This window comes from Lampris incognitus, chromosome 5 (assembly GCF_029633865.1).
Source record: "Lampris incognitus isolate fLamInc1 chromosome 5, fLamInc1.hap2, whole genome shotgun sequence".
Lineage (NCBI taxonomy): Eukaryota > Metazoa > Chordata > Actinopteri > Lampriformes > Lampridae > Lampris > Lampris incognitus.
Genome location: NC_079215.1, coordinates 70,017,060 through 70,038,577, shown reverse-complemented (window position 1 = coordinate 70,038,577; position 21,518 = coordinate 70,017,060). Strand labels below are relative to the sequence as shown.

General features: G+C 46.9%; 1 protein-coding gene across 1 annotated transcript in view; it reads right to left on the bottom strand.

The window, feature by feature from the left end:
* The window catches only part of LOC130112684 (CSC1-like protein 2), a 157,437-nt gene that overhangs the window by 27,280 nt on the left and 108,639 nt on the right, over positions 1-21,518 (bottom strand). The window contains exons 15-19 of the mRNA XM_056280146.1: positions 15,199-15,352; positions 11,424-11,530; positions 11,026-11,112; positions 10,017-10,082; positions 9,614-9,776 (exon numbers count right to left, since the gene is read on the bottom strand). Of these exons, the coding sequence (XP_056136121.1) occupies positions 9,614-9,776; positions 10,017-10,082; positions 11,026-11,112; positions 11,424-11,530; positions 15,199-15,352 (577 nt within the window). The remainder of the gene's footprint in view (positions 1-9,613; positions 9,777-10,016; positions 10,083-11,025; positions 11,113-11,423; positions 11,531-15,198; positions 15,353-21,518) is intronic.

Below are 21,518 nucleotides of genomic sequence, written 5' to 3'. Positions count from 1 at the left end.
GCAGGATGCTACGCTGAGCGCCCGAATCGACCAGCAGCCGGCCCTGGCGTTTCCCTGGATGCTGAAGCTGCATGGCGGGCGACACTGCTTGGCCCTGGCACCAAACCTGTTGTGGTAATAACACAGCCCGCTGCTGTCACGCTGGCGGCGGGCTGCCACCGCCATGAAGAGGAAAATCCTGTCCGCTTCCGCACCCAGAGCGCGGTAGTCTTTGGTGGAGGAGGGGGGGGGGGAGCTGGCTAGCGCTGTGCGCACAGGCGCTGGGAGCTGCCGCAGAAACATATGGGTGAGAATGAAGGAGGGGTCCGCCGAGCCCAAAACGGCCAACATCTTCTCCAGCAGCTCGGAAGGTTTGCTATCGCCGAGTCCGTTGAGTGACAGCAGGCGAGCCGCCTTCTCCATCTCCGACAGCTCGAAGAGCTGCAAAAGGAAGTCTTGATGCGCCGTATTTCCCCACAGCCGGGGGGCTTCCAGTAGCCCCATAGCTCAGGCCGTCGTCCGGGCATCCAACGCCGCCACTACATGGAAACACCTCGTACCGTCCCGCGTTATTCCTCCCAGCTCGAACTGGGCCTCAATGTGCTGAAACCATGGCTGGGGACGGTGCTGCCAAAACTCGGGCTACTTCCCCGTCGCTGCTGAGATGCTAGCGCTAACATGAGCCGTACCGTTAGCATCACTCGGAGCCGGAGCGGTGTCGTCATCGCTTTGGGTCGACATGTTCGTTGTCAACGTGCGGGGTCACCAATGGGGGAGTGCAGGAATGAGGAGACGGAGAGATCGAGTCGAGTCAATCCCGTTTACTCGCCACACAAAACAACACCGATACAGCACAATCTCCCCTGGCAACCAGCTAACCAACCGCTAGGCTGCTGCCAACATGGCTCCGCCCCGGAAACTCTAAGCAGTGCCTACGTCAGCACTCTGAATGTCTGCCTTAAAGGATCAGCAGCCCCTGGTGAATCTACCCTCATTTGTGTATAACCACCGTATCCTCGTAATTAATACATTTCACTATTAATCACCTCTTGAGTAGTAGAGGGATTGCGAGTGTGGTGAAGGGACTTTTTATTTTTATTTTACTTTTGTATTCACTTAAGCTGTTTTCTACCATTAATATGCTATATGTTATATTCAGCCCCCTGATGCTAAGATTTTCACTGGGAGTGATGAAGAAGGACAGGATTAGGAACGATTATATTAGAGGGACCGCTCAGGTTGGACAGTTTGGAGACAAAGCAAGAGAGGCAAGATTGAGATGGCTTGGACATGTGTGGAGGAGAGATGCTGAGTATATTGGGAGAAGGATGCTGAATATGGAGCTGCCAGGGAATAGGAGAAGAGGAAGGCCAAAGAGGAGGTTTATGGATGTGGTGAGGGAAGACATGCAGGTGGCTGGTGTGACAGAGGAAGACGCAGAAGACAGGAAGAAATGGAAATGGATGATCCGCTGTGGCGACCCCTAACGGGAGCAGCCGAAAGTAGTAGTAGTAGTAGATGTTATATTCAGCCCCCTACTGGAGCCAGACTTGGGAAGGGAGCTTGCTGGCGAGCATCTGGTGGCTGGGCCTTGGCCCACGGGGCCCGGTCGGGCCCTACCCGAAAAAACAACATAGAGCCACCAACCCGTGGACCCACCACATGCGGGGATGAGCATTGGGGTAGAGTGTAATGCAGGCCAGGTGGCAGGCAAAGGTGGGGACCGAGGCGTGCCAACTTCTGGCTTTGAAGACTGGTCCTTGGGACGTGGAATGTCACCTCTCTGGAAGGGAAGGAGCCTGAGCTGCTGCAGGAGGTGGAGTGGTACCAACTAGATATAGTTGGGCTCACCTACACACATAGCATGGGCTCTGGTACCAAATTCCTGGAGAGGGGCTGAACTCATTACTTTTCCAGAGTTAGCTAAGGTGGCAGGCACCGGGCAGGTGTGGGGATACTCATAAGTCCCCAGTTGAATGCCGCCATGTTGGAGCTCTCCCCGGCGAATGAGAGGGTCAACTCTATATGACTGCGAATCACGGGGGGTGGGGGGGGGCTCTGACTGTTGTGTGTGCTTATGCACCGAATAGCAGTTTGTAGTATCCAGCCTTCTTGGAGTCTCTGGGTGGTGTCCTGAATAGGGTTCTGCCTGGGGACTCTATAGTTCTGCTGGGGGACTTCAATGCTCATGTGGGCAACAATGGAGAAACCTGGAGGGGCGTGATTGGAAGGAATGCCCCCCCCCCCGATCGGAACCTGTGCAGTGCCTTGTTATTGGACTTCTGTGCAAGTCATGGATTGGCCATAACAGACATCATGTTCGAACATAAGGTAGTTCATAAGTGTACTTGGTACCAAAACACCTTAGGCCAAAGATTGATGATAGACTTTGTGGTCATATCATCAGATCTGCAGCTGCATGTTTTGGACACTCGGGTGAAGAGAGGAGCAGAGCTATTAATTGATCACTACCTGGTGGTGAGTTGGATCAAATGGTGGGAAGGCTGCCGGACAGACCTGGCAAACCCAAACATGTAGTGAGGGTGAACTGGGAATGTTTGGCGGAGGCCCATGTCTAATGTGCAGAAGACGAAGGAGCTGATTGTGGACTTCAGGAGGTCTAGAAGCTGCAGCCACTCCTGCATACACATCAATGGGGTGGAAGTGGAGCGTGTTTCCAGCTTTAAATTCCTTGGAGTCCACATCAGCGAGGACCTTTCGTGGACATTAAACACACAGGCCCTTGTGAAAAAGGCCCAACAACACCTGCATTTCCTGAAGAGGCTGAGGAGCACCCGTCTACCCCCCAAAATTCTCACCAACTTCTACCACTGCACCATAGAGAGCACCCTGACCATCTGCATCTCAGTGTGGTACAGCAACTGCACCTCAGTAGACCAGAAAGCTCTGCAGCGGGTAGCCAAGGCGGCCCAGCATATCACCAGTACCCAGCTCCCAGCCATAAAAGACATTTATCACAAACGCTGCCTTCGAAGGGGTCTGAGCATCAGCAGAGATCCCACCCACCCCAACCATGGATTGTTCTCCCCCCTGCGCTCTGGGAGGCGCTACAGGAGCCTCAGAGCCCGCACTACCAGGCTCAAAAACAGCTTCTTTCCACAAGCTGTTGCCCACCTGAACCTGACTACCCACTGAATGTCTGTAGATATTTTAAATATTTTGTACTCCAGCTCTTTTTTAACTTATTTTTAGCTTTTGGTCTTCATGTGTGTATATTTTATACTGTGTTTGCTGTGATTGTCTGTGTCTGTCTTGCACTGTTTGGTGAAGCCACAGCCCTCATTTCATTTTTAACATGTGCCTGCACATTGTTTTTAATGACAATAAAATTGAATTGAATTGAATTGAATTGAACTGAATGTCTGTGAGGTCTTCAACTCACACCTCCGGAAGAAGTTCTCATGTATCCTGAGGGAGGCTGCAATGTGGCAGGTAGGAACTGTGGTCGTAAGGTCATCGGTGTCTGTCGAGGTGGCAACCTAAGAACAAGCTGGCAGACACCGGCAGTGAGGGAAGCCGACGGGTTGAAGAAAGAGGCCTTTCAGGCTTGGTTGGCCTAGGGGTCCCCTGAAGCAGGAGACAGGTACCAGGACACCAGAAAGGCAGTGGCTTCAGTGGTCATGGAAGCAAAAACTCGGGTGTGGGATGAGTTTGGTGAGACAGTGGAGGAGGACTTTCAGTTGGCCTCAAGAAAGTTCTGGCAAACCATCCAGCGACTCTGGAAGGGAAAGCAGGGCTTGACTCAGGCTGTGTTCAGCCGGGGAGGGTTAGGGTTCTTACTGGGGATTTTGTCGGGAGGTGGAAAGAACATTTTGAAGAGCTCCTGAACCCGGCTACCACATCGTCAGTGGAGGAGGCATAGTCTGAAGACTCCGGGAAAGCCCCACCCACATCCCTGGCAGAGGTCTCTGAGGTAGTTAAGAAGCTCCTCAGTGGCAAGGCATGGGGTGTGGATGAGATTCGCCCTGAGATGCTGAAGTCTCCAGAAATTGTTGGGTTGTCATGGCTGACATTCTTCTTCAGTTTCGCGTCTAAGTCGGGGACAGTACCTGTGGAGTGGCAGACTGGGGTGGTGGTTCCACTATTTAAACAAGGGGACCGGAGAGCTTACTCCAGTTATCGGGGCATCACACTGCTCAGCTTCCCTGGGAAAGTCTACTCTAGGGTGCTGGAAAGGAGGCTCCGACTGATTGTCGAACCGCAGATCCAGGAGGAACAATGCGGATTCCATCCTGGCCGTGGAACAACGGACCAACTCTTTGCCCTTGCAGAAGTGCGGAGGAGGGCATGGAAGTTTGACCAGCCAGTCTACATGTGCTTTGTGTACTTGGAGAAGGCTTATGACCGTGTACCCTGGGGCAATCTGTGGGAGGCATTGCAGGAGTATGGGGAACCGTGGCAGCTGCTTCAAGCCATCCTTGTATAACCAAAATGAGAGCTGTGTCCATAATCTCGGCACAAAGTCAAACAAGCTTTCGGTGGGTGTTGGACACCACTAAGGTTGTCCCTTGACTCCAATTCACCCTTCGCTAAGGCTCACCCCCCTTAGTTACTGTTGCTAAGTCTGTCATGCTTCAACATTTTATGGTTAATAAAAGTAATTACTTACCTTGGAGCAGACAAAGCTGTGCTTGTTGATCTTTGAGGGGTTCAACTGGATTTGAGGACGTCCACATAGCTTTATCCACAACCTACACTTTTCAGGGTTTGATTTTGGTTTTGGAAAGGGAAAAAAACCGTACATCTCCTTCCAACCTCTCCGGATAACGAGTGTCACTGTTACAAGTGCCCCAGGCACAACGTTTAACCATAACTAGCTAAACGTCCACAAAACCAGCTCGAAAATGAAGAAAATCTGAAACTTTTGCATCGGAGTCAACGGAGCGCCGCCATGAACGTGTCGGACCTCTGTTGGAGCCTGTCCTATGCTGCGCTGTGACTGGCCAGTCTGCGTTTTGGGGGCGTGGCTTAACAAAGGGTCAATTCTGTTTGTGTTTTTTATGGACAGGATCTCAAGGTGCAGCCAAGGTGAGGAGCATGTCCATTTTGAGAACCTCAAAACTGCATCTCTGCTCTTTGCAGATGATGTGGTTTTGTTGGCTTCATCAGAACGTGAACTCCAACATGCACTGGGGCAGTTTGCAGCTGAGTGTGAAATGGCCGGGATGAGAGTAAGCACCTCCAAGTCTGAGAACATTGTTCTCTACCGGAAAATGGTGGATTGCTCCTTCCGGGTTGGGGATGAGTTGTTGCCTCAAGTGAAGGAGTTCAAGTATCTCGGGGTCTTGTTCACGAGTGAGGGTAGGATGGAGCAGGAGATTGCAGGCGGATTGGTGCAGCATTAGCAGTAATGCGGACGTTGTACTGGACCATTGTGGTGAAGAGGGAGCTGAGCCGGAAGGCAAAGCTCTCAATTTACCAGTCAATCTTCGTTCAAACCCTCACCTATGGTTATGAGCTTTGGGTAGTGACCGAAAGGGTGAGATCGTGGATACAAGTGGCTGAAATGAGTTTCCTCCGTAGGGTGTCTGGGCTCAACCTTAGAGATAGGGTGAGGAGCTCGGACATCCAGAGGGAGCTCGGAGCACAGCCACTGCTCCTTCACATCGAAAGGAGCCAGTTGAGGTGGTTCGGGCATCTGATTAGGATGCCTCTTGGGCACCTTCCTTTGGAGGTTTACTGGGCACATCCAACTGGGAGGAGACTCCGGGGTAGACCCAGAACTCGCTGGAGGGACTACATGTCCAATTTGGCCTAGGAACACCTTGGGAACCCCTAGGAGAAGCTGGAGGGCATTGCTGGGGAGAGGGTAGAGTACATGTGTTGCCGTCTTATAATGCTGTGATTGCAACTATTCCCCAATCCTCTGTGAATAGTACACATGGCCATTGTAACTCTAGTTAATTGTCACAGCAATTTGAAAATGAAACCGATCATTATTTTGGTTGTTATGCCATTGTACTGTTTATAAGGGTGAGGATACCGGCAGTCAGTTGAGACTGAAGAGGTCACTTAGATGAGTGATGAAACGTATCTGTCAATGAAAGTTGTCTTCAGATGAACTGATTCACCTTTATGTGAACACCTGGGAAGCACCACTGGAAAAGAAAATGGGGCCAAACAGGCAGGAGTCCTGGTCAGGCTGAGACAACGAGGAAACAGGCCTCCTCTGAGCATTCATCTGGCGAATATCCAGTCTCTTGACAACAACCTGGATGAAATTAGGAGCAGGGTGGCTTTCCAATGGGACATTAAGAGCTGTAACATTATGGTTTTTACAGAGACTTGTAGATTTTCCACGGATAATCCCAATTCCGTTTGGTGGCACAGGTGTAGGTAGTACTGATTTGAATCCACAAGAGCCACACAAGCCACAGCAGCAGGGTACATTCAAGCATGTTGTCTTTCCATAAGGCAGAATAATTATATGAGCCAGTTTACAATGAATCAGCACTAACTGTACTTTACTTAGGTTGCACTTGATGCAGGCGATACGAACGCAGACATGAATATTAAAAAAATTAGACATGAAATTTAGATCAAACACTTGACAAGACAGACACCACTACACCTATTGCCATTACAGCTCCAAGAATTTCAGGATTCAGAATAGGTTTACCCTTTAACCCAGCCACTGAGGATGCACAAGCCAGTGCATTCTTAGTGCCGGTCCCAAGCCCAGATAAATGGGGAGGGTTGCATCAGGAAGGGCATCCGGCGTAAAGTCTTTGCTAAATCAGATATGTGGATCATAAATCAGATTTCCATACCGGATCAGTCGAGGCCCGGGTTACCAACAACCGCCACTGGTACTGTTGGCCAGCAGGGTGATGGCAGAAACTATGCTACTCTTGGACGAAGGAGAAGGAGAGGGGGAAGGCATGTCAAGAGGCAGCAGGAGAGGAGGAAGGGTAGGAGTGTGGAAGTGAGAGTCGGAACTTTGAATATTGGCACTATGACTGATTAAGGGAGAGAGCTCGCTGATATGATGGAGAAGAAAGCTAGGTATACCATGTGTGCAAGAGACCAGGTGGAAGGGGAGTAAGGCCAGGAGCATCAGAGGTGGGTTCAAACTCTTCTACCATGGTGCGAATGGGAGAAGAAAATGGGGTAGGGGTAATTCTGAAGGAACAGTATGTCAAGAGTGTGATGGAGGTGAAGAGAGTGTCAGACAGAGTAATGAGTATGCAGCTGGAAATCGAAGGTGTATTGCTGAATGTTATCAGCGCATATGCCCCACAAGTTGGGTGTGAGATGGAAGCGAAAAAAGAATTTTGGAGTGAGTTGGATGGATGAAGTGGTGGAGAGGGTACCCAAAGAGGAGAGAGTGGTAATTGGAGCGGACTTCAATGAACATGTTGGTGAAGGGAAGAGAGGTGATGAGGAGGTGATGGGTAGGTATGGTGTCAAGGAGAGAAATGTGGAAGGACAGATGGTGGATTTTGTGAAAAGGATAGAAATGGCTGTGGTGAATACATATTTCAAGAAGAGGGAGGAACACAGGGTGACGTGTAAGAGTGGAGGAAAGTCCACTCAGGTGGACTATATCTTATGTAGAAGGCGCGATCTGAAAGGGATGGAGACTGCAAGGTGGTGACAGGGGAGAACGTAGCTAGGCAGCATCAGATGGTGGTCTGTAGGATGACTTTGGAAACCAAGAAGAAGAAGCGAGTGAAGGCAGAGCCAAAGATCAAATGGGGGAAGTTGAAGAAGGAAGACTGTTGTGTGGAGTTCTGGGAGGAGTTAAGACAGGCACTGGGTGGTAGTGAAGAATTGGCTGGGCAGCTGGTCCGGAAATAGTGAGGGAGACAGCTAGGAAGGTACTTGGTGTGTCATCTGGACTGAGGATGGAAGACAAGGAGACTTGGTGGTAGAATGAGGAAGTACAGCAAATTATACAGAGGAAGAGGTTGGTAAAGAAGAAGTGGGATAGTCAGAGAGATGAAGAAAGTAGACAGGAGTACAAGGAGATGCAGCGTAAAGCGAAGAGACAGGTGGCAAAGGAAAAGGAAAAGACGTATGGTGAGTTGTATGAGAGGTTAGACACTAAGGAAGCAGAAAAGGACTTGTACAGATTGGCTAGACAGAGAGACTGAGCTGGGGAGGATGTGCAGCAGGTTAAGGTGATCAAGGATAGAGATGGAAATGTGCTGACAAGTGAGGAGAGTGGGCTAAGAAGGTGGAAGGAGTACTTTGAGGGTCTGATGATTGAAGAAAATTAGAGAGAGAGAAGGATGGATGATGTGGGGATAGTGAATCAGGAGGTGCGGTGGAATAACAAGGAGCACATGAGGGCAGCTATGAAGAGGATGAAGAGTGGAAAGGCAGTTGGGTCCTGATGACATACCTGTGGAGGCATGGAGGTGTTTAGGAGAAGCTAGGTTAAGAGGAGAGGTGATGATCAGCGAGCAGCAGTATGGTTTCATGCCATGAAAGAGCACCACAGATGTGATGTTTGCTTTGAGAATGTTGATGGAGAAGTATAGAGAAGGCCAGAAGGAGTTACATTGTGTCTTTGTAGATTTAGAGAAAGCATACGACAGGGTGCCGAGAGAGGAGGTGTGGTATTGTATGAGGAAGTCAGGAGTGGCAGAGAAGTATGTAGGAGTGGTGCAGGATATGTATGAGGGCAGTGTGACAGTGGTGAGGTGTGTGGTTGGAATGACAGATGGGTTCAAGGTGGAGGTGGGATTACATCAAGGATCAGCTCTGAGCCCTTTCTTGTTTGCAATGGTGATGGACAGGTTGACAGACGAGACCAGGCAGGAGTCTCCATGGACGATGATGTTTGCGGATGACATTGTGATCTGTAGTGAGAGTAGGGTGCAGGTGGAGGAGAGCCTGGAGAGGTGGAGGTATGCAATGGAGAGAAGAGGAATGAAAGTCAGTAGGAGCAAGACGGAATACCTATGCGTGAATGAGAGGGAGGACAGTGGGATGGTGAGGATGTAAGGAGTGGAGGTGACGAAGGTATATGAGTTAAAATACTTGGGGTCAACTGTCCAAAGTAACGGGGAGTGCAGGAGAGAGGTGAAGAAGAGAGTGCAGGCAGGGTGGAGTGGGTGGAGAAGAGAGTCAGGAGTGATGTGTGACAGAAGGGTACCAGCAAGAGTTAAAGGGAAGGTTTACAAGATGGTTGTGAGACCAGCTATGTTATATGGTTTGGAGACAGTGGCACTGATGAAAAGACAGGAGGAGGAGCTGGAGGTGGCAGAGATGAAGATGATAAGATTTTCATTGGGAGTGATGAAGAAGGACAGGATTAGGAACGAGTATATTAGAGGGACCGCTCAGGTTGGACGGTTTGGAGACAAAGCAAGCGAGACAAGATGGAGATGGTGTGGACATGTGTGGAGGAGAGATGCTGGGTATATTGGGAGAAGGATGCTGAATATGGAGCTGCCGGGGAAGAGGAAGGCCAAAGAGGAGGTTTATGGATGTGGTGAGGGAGGACATGCAGGTGGCTGGTGTGACAGAGGAAGATGCAGAGGACAGCAAGAGATGGAAACGGATGATCCACGAGAGCAGCCAAAAGTAGTAGTAGTAGTAGTAGTAGTAGTAGTAGAATAGGTTTACCGTGTAGTGGATAACAGGGCAGTGGGAGGAGACTCACCCTTTTGACGTTGCGTCTGTCGGCGGCGGACCGTGCCAGACAGAGGCGTATCATGTACATCAGCAGACCTGGGATCCTCAACAGGTCCATGGCGTTCCCGATAAACGCTGAGGCAATGACATAGTTCACGAAAAATGCTCCGTTGTCGGGGAGGAACACACACCTGGACCAACAACAATGATTAGCTTTTCTTTTTGCTGATATCTAAAACCTTTGCTTCACCTCCTAAATATTTAATTCCTTGTTTTAAAATAACGAATGGAAAACATTTTCCTACACCTCTGAAACATTTATCCAAGTACAAGGAGCCTTAGTTTGACAAGGTTGTTAAGTAAAGAAAAAAGTATTTCCAAATGTCTGGTCTGAGTCACTTCTGGATTTGCTCTGGATGGAATTCACTTACTCAAATCGGACGGTGCCGTCAGCCAGGAACTTCCTGTCAAAAAGCCAACGGAAGAACACATCCAAGCTGCAGAATAAACACAAAAGTATATATTTCACTTTCCTCACCTCCCATCACAAGACACCTTTTCCATTTTATACAGACATAGAAAGACACACGTCAACATAAATACACATAATCCACATGTTAGAGTCAACACGCTCCAGTTCTCTAAATCAGGAGGCCTCCATTGTGAAAGTTCAGTGACATAACATACGACGTGACCAAAGAAGGCTGAAATGAAAGAATTCTAAATGGAACCAAGTGTTCAAAATGTAACACTTTAATATGACATGTGAGAAACACAAATGAAACAACAACAGACATGACCTCCACCAAGGAGAGGTACACACACACACACACAGCCACACACACACACACACATGGCAAATGGATGGACTTTTCCACTTCGTGTAATGTGATTTAGATTTCAGTGTCAAAACATCAGAAGACAAGCGTGCAGCCCTCAGACAGAAAAGCTGCAGGTGTGAATGGTTTTAGATAAACGTGGTGTGGAAGGAAGGAAAAGCTGCTGGGCCTGTTTCAGGTTTCAAGACTGGATCAGACCACAGCATCCTTCCTCTACCAGAACAGAAAGAACTGTCTTTCAGTGGCGAGCTGACATCATCTGCTTCTCCACAGAGGAACGACAGATGATAGAAAGATTCACTACATCAGAGCAGGACGAAAGAGGAGAGGAACAGAAGGCAGAGGAAAAACAGAGAAGAAAAGGGAAGAAAAAAGAAAAGATAAGGAAAGAGAATAAATAAGAGAAGAAAAGTAAAGAAAAAAGAAGAAAAGAAAAATTAAAGAAGAAAACAGAAAATTGTTTGCCTTGCAGTATCTGCAGGGACACAGAGAAAGCAGCAGTAGAAAGAAGTAAAGAAGAAAATAGCAAACGAGAGAGAAAAGAAAAGAAACACAAGAAGAAAAGAACAGAAAAGACAACACTATTTTGGTGCTGCCATACCTGCTCAGGCCCAGGGAGGGCAGCAGCAGAACCATGAAGATGAGGAAGGTGTAACATTTATGCATGGTCGTCCTGTTCTCTCCTGATCTGAAGATGTGAAGAAGACAGCGGTCAGTCCAAGGTCAAGACCATTTCTGATGTTATTCAGAGGAAACGACGGTTTGTACAACTCCACATTCCTACTGAAACTATTCTTCTAACGCCTGCACACGAGAACAACGCTCAGGTGTCTGTAGACGTTCTACTGTGTTACTCTGAATGCTAAGAGAAACAGTTTAAATACGACAACTCCCAACTGAACAACAGGAGTAAGGTAGAACCGGGGAGCAGAGAGGAGGAGGGAGAGAAGGGAGGAAGGAGGCAGTGAGGAGAAAGGAGGGAGCGGGGAGGAAGGTTACCGAGTCCAGTGAGCCTCGAAGAATGCTGAGTAATAAACAATGGTGGGCAGCAGGGCGGAGAAGGCCCACAGCAGCAGGGTGGGGAAGAACTGAGTCACTATCGGGTTCTGGAATAAAAGATCCACAAACATGAAATTACAGGTATTGTGTCATTTGTACTGCTGTCTAGGAGCTCCGCATCAAACCTCTGTCAAGAAACACCACCATAACCTGGAGGAGAGTGCTGTATGAGAACCTGTACTGAGCACCCAGTTAGCTTAGAGACTGCAGGGAGTGTTAGATGCTATAGTTAGCTTTAGACAGGATACTGTAATTAGCATTAGACAGTATACTGTAGTTGGCGTTAGACAGTATACTGTAGTTAGCATTAGACAGTATACTGTAGTTAGTAGCATTAGACAGTATACTGTAGTTAGTGTAGGACAGGATACTGTAGTTAGCGTTAGACAGTATACTGTAGTTAGTAGCAATATACAGAATACTGTAGTTAGTAGCAAGAGACAGGATACTGTAGTTAGCTTTAGACAGGATACTGTAGTTAGTAGCAACAGACAGTATACTGTAGTTAGCATTAGACAGTATACAGTAGTTAGTAGCAATAGACAGTATACTGTAGTTAGCGTTAGACAGTATACTGTAGTTAGTAGCAATAGACAGTATACTGTAGTTAGTGTTAGACAGTATACTGTAATTAGCATTACACAGTATACTGTAGTTGGCGTTAGACAGTATACTGTAGTTAGTAGCATTAGACAGTATACTGTAGTTAGTGTAGGACAGGATACTGTAGTTAGCGTTAGACAGTATACTGTAGTTAGTAGCAATATACAGAATACTGTAGTTCAGGGGTCAGGAACCTTTTTGACTGGGAGAGCCATAAAAGCCAAATATTTCTAAATATATTTCATTGAGAGCCATATAGTATTTTTAACGTATAATAAATGAAATATGTCTTACTTTTAATACGACTTCTGGTGCTGCATGGCGTATCGAAGTGCCGCTTTATATGTGACCGTTTCATCGATGCAATGTTATCATTGTATATGAGACATACGGCAGATCCTGCTCTCTCCACAAATGCAGATTCCTCTGCGCACGCTGCCTGGAATGCACGGTAACCACCGTCTTTTTTTCTTTTCGCCCTCTTTACCCTTACAAGGGTTGAAGCGGATAAACTAGTTGGCTATCTGATCAAATTGATTTCTTCACCTTTACAATGACCCGGACATGCTCGCGAGCCATTGGTTCCCGACCCGACCCACGGGTGACCCGTGACCCGTGAAATTTATCTTCAAAACTAATTTCTGTTTACTTTAAAATGACACAGTATTATTAAGAAATATCACAAGTATTTTAAAATCAGTTCCAAACTGATTTTTTTTTCAACTCAAAATTGTCTGGGAGCCATATGCCGTCACCGGAAGAGCCATATATGGCTCGCGAGCCATAGGTTCCCGACCGCTGCTGTAGTTAGTAGCAAGAGACAGTATACTGTAGTTAGCGTTAGACAGTATACTGTAGTTAATGTAGGACAGTATACTGTAGTTAGCATTAGACAGTATACTGTAGTTAGTAGCAATAGACAGTATACTATAGTTAGCATTAGAAAATATACTGTAGTTAGTAGCAATAGACAGTATACTGTAGTTAGTGTTAGACAGTATACTGTAATTAGCATTACACAGTATACTGTAGTTGGCGTTAGACAGCATACTGTAGTTAGCGTTAGACAGTATACTGTAGTTAGTAGCCATATACAGAATACTGTAGTTAGTAGCAAGAGACAGTATACTGTAGTTAGCATTACACAGTATATGTAGTTAGTAGCAATAGACAGAATACTGTAGTTAGTAGCAAGAGACAGTATACTGTAGTTAGCGTTAGACAGTATATGTAGTTAGTAGCAATAGACAGAATACTGTAGTTAGTAGCAATAGACAGAATACTGTAGTTAGTAGCAAGAGACAGTATACTGTAGTTAGTGTAGGACAGTATACTGTAGTTAGCATTAGACAGTATACTGTAGTTAGTAGCAATAGACAGTATACTCTAGTTAGTGTTAGACAGTATACTGTAATTAGCATTACACAGTATACTGTAGTTGGCGTTAGACAGCATACTGTAGTTAGCGTTAGACAGTATACTGTAGTTAGTAGCAATATACAGAATACTGTAGTTAGTAGCAAGAGACAGTATACTGTAGTTAGCATTAGACAGTATATGTAGTTAGTAGCAATAGACAGAATACTGTAGTTAGTAGCAAGAGACAGTATACTGTAGGTACAATTTGACAGTACGTAGTTAGTAGCAATAGACAGTATACGGTAGCTAGTATTAGACAGTATATTGTAGTTAGTAGCAATAGACAGTATACTGTAGTTGGCGTTAGACAGTATACTGTAATTAGCATTAGACAGTATACTGTAGTTAGTAGCAATAGACAGTATACTGTAGTTAGCATTAGACAGTATACTGTAGTTGGCGTTAGACAGTATACTGTAGTTAGTAGCAACAGACAGTATACTGCAGTAAGCGTTAGACAGTATACTGTAGTTAGTGTAGGACAGTATACTGTAGTTGGCGTTAGACAGTATACTGTAATTAGCATTAGACAGTATACTGTAGTTAGTAGCAACAGACAGTATACTGCAGTTAGCGTTAGACAGTATACTGTAGTTAGTAGCATTAGACAGTATACTGTAGTTAGCATTAGACAGTATACTGTAGTTAGTGTTAGACAGTATACTGTAATTAGCATTACACAGTATACTGTTGTTGGCGTTAGACAGTATACTGTAGTTAGCGTTAGACAGTATATGTAGTTAGTAGCAATAGACAGAATACTGTAGTTAGTAGCAAGAGACAGTATACTGTAGTTAGTGTTAGACAGTATACTGTAATTAGCATTACACAGTATACTATAGTTGGCGTTAGACAGTATACTGTAGTTAGTGCTAGACAGTATATGTAGTTAGTAGCAATAGACAGAATACTGTAGTTAGTAGCAAGAGACAGTATACTGTAGTTAGTGTTAGACAGTATACTGTAATTAGCATTACACAGTATACTATAGTTGGCGTTAGACAATATACTGTAGTTAGCATTAGACAGTATGTAGTTAATAGCAATAGACAGTATACGGTAGCTAGTATTAGACAGTATACTGTAGCTAGTAGCAATAGATAGTATACCGTAGTTAGCATTAGACAGTATACTGTAGTTGGCGTTAGACAGTATACTGTAATTAGCATTAGACAGTATACTGTAGTTAGTAGCAATAGACAGTATACCGTAGTTAGCATTAGACAGTATACTGTAGTTAGTAGCAACAGACAGTATACTGTAGTTAGCGTTAGACAGTATACTGTAGTTGGCATTAGACAGTATACAGTAGTTAGCGTTACACACTATTTAGTATTGCACTCCGTATCGGAGTACTGTGTCACATGACCCTACATGTTGGCTTATATTCCTGTCTTGTTCATTGCCTTTTTGTACATCATTGTGTTTGCATTTTAGACTTGTTTTAAATGTTGTTCACTTTTAATAGTTTCACTTCTGTAGAAAGTATCCAACAGCATTTTCAAAGGTTTCTATTTAGGGCTAGTTAATTAATGAGCTGAACATCTCATATGTAAAGCATAGTTCATTTAAATTAATGTCTGCCTAAATGGGTAGATAATTTGGTTAGAAAATTATTTACTAAACAATTAATTAATTAGTGTGGTGAACTAGTAAACTGAATATTTGACATTTTAAAGGGTCAGGCTCATACATTTAGGTACTCCACTGGCTTGGTGACATTGAACTTGTCCATGGTGGAGATGATGATGGCTGGCGTGGTGAGGAAGAAGAGGAGAATGAAGAGTATGCAGTTGATGACAAAGCAGCGAATCCACCAGGAGATCCCGCCTAGTGAGAGATGTTCCCTGAGAACGAGAGAGAGAGAGAGAGACAGAGATTTTAGAATAACTCTTTAATCAAAAACCAGTAATACAAAGCACCACACAACAGTGGTTTAAGTCTACTGCATTCCAAGAAGCAATGGAAAACGGTTTCCCTATGTAAAGTAAAGGCAGTTATCGTGCATATTTGAATTAAAGACAGAGACAAAGGCATTAACAGCCACTATTAAAAGCTGAATTCTCCACTGTAGATCTCCAGCCTTTTAAGTTAATGATGGTTTGCTCATTGACACAGGTTTTACTTCATCACCTAAACTCAAATGGGCTCTCCATGGTGTATCAATTTGAACATTCAATTTCCCTATGTTCAATATTTTAACAAGTTTTTCAGAAACAGAATCACCATCTACCTCAGAGACCTATGCCAGGGATATGGGTGGGGCTTCCCCCGTGTCTTCAAACTCTACCTCCTCCACTGAGGACATATTAATCGGCTTCAGGGGCTCTTCAAAGTGTTCTTTCCACTGCTCGACAACATCCCCAGTCCAGGTCAACAGTTCCCCTCCCCGGCTGAACACAGCCTGAGTCAAGCCCTGCTTCCCCTTCCTGAATCACCGGATGGTTTGCCAGAACTTCCTTGAGGCTAACCAAAAGTCCTCCTCCATAGCCTCGCCGAACTCCTCCCACACCCGAGGTTTTGCTCCCGTGACCGCCAAAGCAGCAGCCCTTCTGGCCTCCCAATACCTGTCTGATGCTTCAGGAGACCCCTGGGCCAACCAAGTCCGAAAGGCCTCCTTCAGCCTGATGGCTTCCCTCACCGCCGGTGTCCACCAGCAGGTTCTTAGGTTGCTGCCTCGACGGGCACTGATGACCTTATGACCACAGCTCCTGCCTGCCGCATCTACAATAGAGGCTTTGAACATGGCCCACTCAGACTCCATGTCCCCAGCCTCCTTTGGGATATAGGCGAACTTCTTCCGGAGGTGGGAGTTGAAGACCTCAAGGACAGACGTTCCCAGTTCACCCTCACTACAAGTTTGGGTTTGCCAGGTCTGTATGGTAGTTAAAAGGTAGATAAAAAGCTCCTCGGTGGCAAGGCGCCAGGTGTGGATGAGATTCGCCCTGAGATGCTGAAGGCTCCGGACATTGTTGGGCTGTCTTGGTTAACACACCTTTTCAGTGTCGTGTGGAAGTTAGGGACAGTACCTGTGGAGGGGCAGACTGAGGTATTCAAAAAGGGGGATTGGAGGGTGTGCTCTAATTATCGGAGCATCACACTGCTCAGCCTCCCTGAGAAAGTCTACTCTAGGGTGCTGGAAAGGAGGCTCCGACTGATTGTCGAACCGCAGATCCAGGAGGAACAATGCAGATTCCGTCCTGGCCGTGGAACAATGGACCAACACTTTACCCTTGCAAAAGTGCTGAGGGGGGCATGGGACTTCGACCAACCAGTCTACATGTGTTTTGTGGACTTGGAGAAGGCTTACGACCGTGTACCCCAGGACACTCTGTGGGGAGTACTGCAGGAGTATGGGGTACCGGGGCAGTTGCTACAAGCCATCTAGTCCTTGTATAACCAAAGTGAGAGCTGTGTCCTCATTCTTGGCACAAAGTCAAACACGTTTTCGGTGGGTGTCGGACTCCGCCAAGGTTGTCCCTTGTCTGCGATTCTGTTTGTGATATTCATGGACAGGATCTCAAGGTGCAGCCAAGGTGAGGAGTGGGTCCGTTTTGGGAACCTCAGAATTGCATCTCTGCTCTTCGCAGATGATGTGGTTTTGTTGGCTTCATCAGAACGCGACCTCCAGCATGCACTGGGGCAGTTTGCAACTGAGTGAAATGGCCAGGATGAGTCAGCACCTCCAAGTCTGGGGCAATGGTTCTCTCCCGGAAAATGGTGGATTGCTTCCTCCAGGTTGGGGATGAGTTGTTGCCTCAAGTGAAGGAGTTCAATTATCTCGGGGTCTTGTTCACGAGTGAGGGTAGGATGGAGCAGGGGATTGACCGGTGGATTGGTGCAGCATCAGCAGTAATGTGGACGTTGTACCGGACCGTTGTGGTGAAGAGGGCGCTGAGCCGGAAGGCAAAGCTCTCAATTTACCAGTCAATCTTCGTTCCAACCCTCACCTATGGTCAGGAGCTTTGGGTAGTGACCGAAAGGGTGAGATTGTGGATACAAGGGGCTGAAATGAGTTTCCTCCGTAGGGTGTCTGGGCTCAGCCTTAGAGATAGGGGTAGGAGCTTGGACATCCGGAGGGAGCTTGGAGTAGAGACGCTGCTCCTTCACATCAAAAGGAGCCAGTTGAGGTGGTTCGGACATCTGATTGGGATGCCTCTTGGGCACGTTCTTTTGGAGGTTTACCGGGCACGGCCAACTTGGGAGGAGACCCCGGGGTAGACCCAGAACTCGCTGGAGGGACTACATGTCCAATCTGGCCTGGCAACACCTTAGGATCCCCCAGGAGGAGCTGGAGGGTGTTGCTGGAGAGAGAGACATCTGGAGTGCCCTACTTAGCTTGCTGCCATTGCGACCCAACCCCGGAGAAGTGGCTGATGATGAATGAATGAATAAAAGAATCACAATCAGAATCAACTTTATTGGCCTGGTGTGCCTATGCATACGAGGAATTTGACTCAAGTTTACAGCAGCTTACAGTACTTGTATCTATCACTCACACAGAAAAAAACAAAAACAAAACAAAAAACAAGGAAATAAATGGATTAATAAATAGAATACTGGAGGTAAGTATATATATGCACAACAGTATTTCAGGTATGTGGCGCGAATTTGCATTTGGCGCCTCACCCAGTACCATTCATCCAGTGTCTTTGTCCACATCTGCGTCTAGGTTTCGTCTTCGTTTGGTGGCTGGGAGAGTGGGGCAGGCTAAGCTAACTGCTAGCCCATGCAGACCGGCAGTTCTGATGGCACTGGGGGCGGTCTGGGGGCGGCCTCATCTGGTGTTGACTGTGGTGTTTTTGGTGTCGTCATGGGGAGGTGTGTCGAGGGTATCTGGCTGAGAGAGCTGGAGCTGGATCAGCTGGGGGGGTTTGGTCTGTTTCTTCTGGTAGGCCTAGGGACCGCGGCCCCTGCCTGGAGCTGTGCGGCGATCAGGCGGGAAGCGTGAGCAGCGCGGGCTGGGCTGGCTTCTGGCTCGTGCAGGTCGGCGGTTCTTGCTGTCATCCTGGCTGGCGTTCATTCCCTTGGACAGTGATTTTTTTGTTGGTTTGGATGTGTGTTGGTTTGGATATGTGTATTCTTGTAGTTTTTGAATGTGTTTTTGTCTTTGTGCTGTACTGCTGTGGGCTGGGGAAAACGGCATTTCGTCTCATTTCATTGTACGTAACTGCGTGAAGTGAAATGACAAATAACGTGTTCCTGATTCCTTCTGTCACTACTATTCAGAGTTTGTTATGGTAGATTAATTAATAACTTATGTTTATATTGATTATACATTATATAATAATATTAGAATATTAACATCACATAATTATTATTAATATTAATTAATATTTACACAAATTCAGGATTAATTAATATTCATTAATATTACTATTAATCCAGCGCACAATGGGGTGGTTTGCAGCTAAGTGTGAAATGGCCGGGATGAGAGTCAGCACCTCCAAGTCTGAGGCCATGGTTCTCTTCCAGAAAATGGCAAATTGCTCCTCCGGGTTGGGGATGAGTTGCTACCTCAAGTGAAGGAGTTCAAGTATCTTGGGGTCTTGTTCATACGTGAGGGTAGGATGGAGCGAGAGATTGACAGGTGGATTGGTGCAGCATCAGCAGTAATGCGGACGTTGTACTGGACTGTTGTGGTGAAGAGGGAGCTGAGCCGGAAGGTAAAGCTCTCAATTTACCAGTCAATCTTCGTTCCAACCCTCACCCATGGTAATGAGCTTTGGGTAGTGACCGAAAGGATGAGATCGTGGACACAAGCAGCTGAAATGAGTTTCCTCCGTAGGGTGTCTGGGCTCAGCCTTAGAGATAGGGTGAGGAGCTCAGAGTAGAGCTGCTGGTCCTTTGGGTCAAAAGGAGCCAGTTGAGGTGGGTCGGGCATCTGATTAGGATGCCTCCTGGGCGCATTCCTTTGGAGGTTTACCGGGCAGGGCCAACTGGGGGGAGACCCCAGGGTAGACCCAGAACTCACCGGAGGGACTACATGTCCAATCTGGCCTGGGAACACCTTGGGCTCCCCCAGGAGGAGCTGGAGGGCGTTGCTGGGGAGAGGGACGTCTGGAGTGCCCTACTTAGCTTGCTGCCACCACAACCTGACCCCAGAGAAGCAACTGAAGATGAATTAATTAATCAATTAATTCAGAAGCTTCTGAGAAAAGTAGAAGATTACGTGTGTGTGTGTGTGTGTGTGTGCGTGTGAATTAATTAATTATAAAGCGCTTTGAGTGGATGTTGCAGCTAGAAAATCACCATATAAAATGCCACTTGATTGACTGATTGAACCCAGCCACTGACGATGTAAAAGCCAGTGCCTTCTTAGTGCCAGTCTCAAGCCCGGATAAATGGGAGGGTTGCGTCAAGGGCAGTGCAGCTGTCATACCAGACAGTGATGCAGCTAGTCAGGATACTCATGATGGTGCATCTGTAGAAGGTGCAGAGTATCTTGGAGACCATACCAAACTTCCTCAGCCTGTAGAGGAAGAAGAACCATTGTCTCACTGGGAGGAACCTGAAGCTGCCGAGTCTCTGGCTTCCTGAAGTCCACTATCAGCTCCTTAGTTTTACTGATGTTGAGATGTAAGTTATTGACCTGGCACTATATAGTCAGGGATCTCACCCAATCTCTGTAGGCCGTCTCGTTTTTGTCTGTGATCAGGCTGATGACGGTGATGTCATCAGCAAACTTTAAAAAATGGTGTTGCAGCTCTGTGGCAACGCAGTCATGCATGAACAAGGAGTACAGGAGGGGGCTAAGCACACAGCCCTGGGAGGACCAGTGCTGACAGTCGGTGTGGAGGATGTGGTGGTGCCCATCCTTACTACCTGTTGTCTGCCCGTCAGGAAGTCCAGGATCCGGCTGCACAGGGCGGTGTTAAGTCCTAGGTTTCTGAGCTTAGTAAAAAGCTTATAGGACACAATGGTATTGAATGCTGAACTGTAGTCAGTGAACAGAAATCTCAAATATGTGTTCCTCTATTCCAGGTGGTAGAAGGCAGTATGGAGGGTGGGGGGGATGGCATCATCAATTGATCTGTTGGCCCTGTAGGTAAACTGTAGTGGGTCCAGGGAGTCAGGCAGCAGTGAGATGATATGGGTTCTGAATACCCGCTCGAGTGCTACTTGACAGTAGTCTTGGCAGGCAGATCACTTTGGCTTCTTTGGGACAGGGACGATTATGGTCTTTTTGAGGCACGTGGGGACCGTAGACTGGAAAAGGAAGAGGTTGAAGATGTCTGAAAACATCCTCCAGCTGGTCTGTGCACACCTTGGGAACTCGGCCTGGGATACTGTCTGAACCAGGAGCCTTGCATGGATCAATCCTTATGAAAGATTTTCACAGATCTGCCCTAGTTATTTCCAGTGAGTAAGAGTCCTGGACCATTTGCGTATCTGTGACAGAGCCAGGTGTGATGTCCTCAAAACATGTATAAAAAATGTTCAGTTCTGGGAGAGATGTACACACTTCTGTAACACTGATGGTATTTATTCCCTTTATAGGCTGTGATAGTTCTCAATCCATTCCACATGACTCTGGAGTTGAAGCCACGGTAGTGTGACTCCACTTTGTCCCTATATTGTCCTTTAGCAGTGTTGACGATTTTACGGCGTTCGTACCGAGTTTTCCTGTATTTGTCCAAATCACCCGAGTTGAAAGTAGTGCTCTGCACTTTAACCACGGAGCGGATTTCACCGTTTACCCACGGCTTCTGATTTGGGAACGTTCGTCAAGTAATCCTCGGTACAGCATCATTGATAAATTTGCCGATATATGCAATGATGGTGTCTATGTATTTGTCAACATTACTTTCCATATCACCCGGTAAGCAGGGAACAGGAGAATCGAGGCGTGATCTGATTTGCTGAAGGGAGGTCGGGGAAGAGCCTTATAGCCCTCCCGGAACGGAGTGTAAATATGGCCAAGCGTGTTACCACTGCGTGTAGGGAAGCCAATGTGTCGGTAGAATCTCGGCAGGACTATCTTCAGATCAGCATTGTTGACATCAGCAGCCA